The following is a 3,154-nucleotide window of genomic DNA, read 5'->3' as shown; positions in this document are numbered from 1 at the left end:
TGATTTTACTTCCCTTCATGATTGAGAAATTTGGAGTTGGAGATGTATCATTACAACCTTCAACACCTGAGCCTATAACACATGATCTTCAAGTGGAAGAAGGAATGGAACATGGAAGAAGTCACTTTCAAGAGTTTCTAATTTCTAACATAGAATAAGGTGTCTTATTTTGATTATAGGAGATGAATCCTTTCTCATGCTTGAGGAATTAGAAATATTATACTGTAATCTTTAAATTCTTATTTTAAATACTACGATAGCGAGGTAAAGCGCTCTGGTATACAAACCCCTAACTATTACTCCTTTGTGAAATTTCGTATCTAAATTATTGGAGGAGGTTCAATGGACCTCGTGAATTGCATTATTATCATATTAAAAGATCATTATAATAATAGGGCATGGAAACACAAGTACAAGAAGGGGATTGCGCAGACTATATTTGTAACTTCAAGAATCGTCATACTCCATTGTTCAAATATCTCAATTTCAAAATCAAATCTTTAGTTATTACAATTATATGAAAGAGTAATACTAAGCAAATGTCTATGGAATATTATAATTGGTCCTAAATTCTTGGACCTTTCACTAAGCGCGGAGTTAAGAAAGTAATTTGAATATTAAACATGAAGACCTACGATCCCAATAAAGCCCAATTTTATCACCAACCCCCAATCCGCGATCATTGAACAATTTGATGCACGAAAGAGAATAGTCATCATTGTACAACTTCTTTAAGCAAACATTTTCACCTTCATACTTCTTAGGGACATTCTCCTTAGTTACATCCCACACGTCAACATGCACTCCACACCCATTCTCCAAATTTTTGGCCACATCCAACATCCAATATCGAAGAATGTACTCAAACATCTCAAAAAATGGAATCACAAGCATTCCTAGAACAACCTCATCATGAGTAATGCTTTTCTTGATCTTCCACAGGTTTTCCAAATTGATTTTCGGAGCAGGGTAGATGTCCCGTATCTCCACTAGTTCTTGAGTCACTACCCATGGAGTGTTGTTAAATTTGCACGCTTCTTCTTCAACTTTTGATGGAAAGAAATTGTAAAAGAATGTCTTCTTCATACTAAGCAAAGTCTTTTGGTCAGACATTGAACAAATTGTCTGAAGGATGCAATTTCCCAAAAATTAGGTAGTAAAACCTCTATTTATAGCTACGCAAAACTTTGTCAAAATTGATTTCATAACAATTAATATGGATGCAATCTTTAATTTGGTGTTAAACCCTCTAAATAACATCATGTTTTTATTATTATATCCGTTTTTTAAATTTTTTCTCTGATTTTGATTTGGCACGAAATTTAAGAAAAAAATTAATCTTCATTGGTCTTAACTAATATTTAACCATAAATATTGTATCAAATTTTGAAAATTTACCTTTAAATATTTGTTTGACTGTAGACTTTGGATTGATTTTTTAAATTTAACTTTAAATATTTGTTTGACCACTGATTTTTTATCATATTTTAAAATATTATCTTCAAATATTTGTTTGACCACAATAATTTCTATCTATAACCGTCAAATTTTAAATAAATTGGGTTTTATTTTCTATTTCAACTTTGAGCGGGAAAGAGATAAAAATATTATTATTTTTCTTAAGATTGATTTCTAAACAATTAACACAGATTCGTATTTCAATGGGTTTAATTTTGTGTGGAATTAAACCAAATTTCATTTGATTTGATTTTTGAATAATATTTGAATTTTTATTATACCCTCTACTTAATTTATTTATCTAATTTTGACTTGTTACGAAATATAAAAGAATAAAAAAAACTTTTGAATCTCGTGTTCTTAATTTCCATTTGACCATAAATTTGAATAAGATTTTGAAAATTTTGTCTTCAACAATTTGTTTGACCAAAGATTATGGACGAAATTTTGAAAAATTATCTTCAAAATAAATTTTAAGTTCCAAAAATGGAAAACTACATTTTAAAAAACTGGAATTTTCAAGTTCATAATATGTTGCCAAACGGGAGCTAAAAACAAAAAATATGTGGACTATATCAAAATGTCTTTTGATTTTGTGGTCTTTAAATGCCATGCCAGAACTTGAAATTAAAGAATTGTCAAACAAGAAAGGCATTAAACATAAATATGCCTTTAAACTTGGCTTCAGCTGATAATTATGCTCTCCAACTTTTGGTGTGCACAACTAGGCACTTCAACTTATATAAAATTGAAGAAGTAAACACACATATCCTACGTAGCATAATATATGTAGAACGCCACGTAGGACAAAAAATTATCATATAGAACGTCTCATAGGTCGAATGTATCTATTTATTTAATTTTGTACAAGTTTAAGTGTATATTTGTTCACACCCAAAATTAGAGAGCGTAAATGTTAGTCGAGGGCAAGTTAAACGGTAATTTATGTGTTATGTCAAAAAGGAACATTCTTTTTAAAATTGATTAAAAGAGAAAGTAAGACAAACAAATTGAAATGAAGGAAGTATTATTTGAGCAAAAATTGAAAATGTATGTCACTTTGTAGTTTTTCATATCATAAATATATTTATATATTTTAATTAGAAAAATTAGTATCATCATCTTGGTGCAACTAAATCATAAGTTTAGTGATTAACTAGCTAGTTGCAAATGATGAAACTGGCGGCAAGTATTTAGAGTGCAATTCCTTAAAATAAAATATATATATATATATATACACACACAAATGTGGATATATAATAATGTATATGAATCTTATCGGCATTTGGGAGTGTCAGTGTTTTTGTATTTGTGTTTTTACCTTTGTTTCTTCTTAACAATCATAAGCTTTAATTTTGAAATTTATATAAAAAAAATATGTGTCTAATATATACATGCAAGACTTTATGAGAAAATACATATTGATCACTTTACGAGAGATATCAGTTACAAAGCGTGCTAGAAATCATATAGAGGCATTTTTAAAAGATACACAATCGTTTTAACTTAGTCGTTCTACTTTTTTTTTAATCCATTTAAAAAAGAATGTTTCTGTCTGTCAAGAGCTAATTCTCGAGTCATGATAGAACCTACCATAATCCACTAGTAGGTAAGCCAACTCATATCCTAGAACGACAAGTACCATGCAAAATATTGGGTAGAAACAACGAATAACAAGTTATAATTTAAAGAACAC

At 29.2% G+C, this 3,154-nt stretch overlaps 1 protein-coding gene across 1 annotated transcript; it reads right to left on the bottom strand.

Moving 5' to 3' along the window:
- Positions 1-597: 597 nt before the first annotated feature.
- On the bottom strand, positions 598-1,113 carry LOC129872224 (B3 domain-containing protein At2g33720-like). The gene has a single exon (XM_055947135.1). The coding sequence runs from the start codon at positions 1,111-1,113 to the stop codon at positions 598-600; it is 516 nt and encodes a 171-aa protein (XP_055803110.1).
- Positions 1,114-3,154: the final 2,041 nt, after the last annotated feature.

Source organism: Solanum dulcamara, chromosome 2 (assembly GCF_947179165.1).
Source record: "Solanum dulcamara chromosome 2, daSolDulc1.2, whole genome shotgun sequence".
In the NCBI taxonomy this organism is placed as follows: Eukaryota; Viridiplantae; Streptophyta; class Magnoliopsida; order Solanales; family Solanaceae; genus Solanum; species Solanum dulcamara.
The sequence above is the reverse complement of the archived record's forward strand: the minus strand, read 5'-3'. Positions and strand labels throughout refer to the sequence as shown.

Excerpts from the sequence above, each read along its gene's own strand:
- LOC129872224 (XM_055947135.1), bottom strand. The coding sequence starts at position 1,113 with ATGTCTGACCAAAAGACTTTGCTTAGTATGAAGAAGACATTCTTTTAC.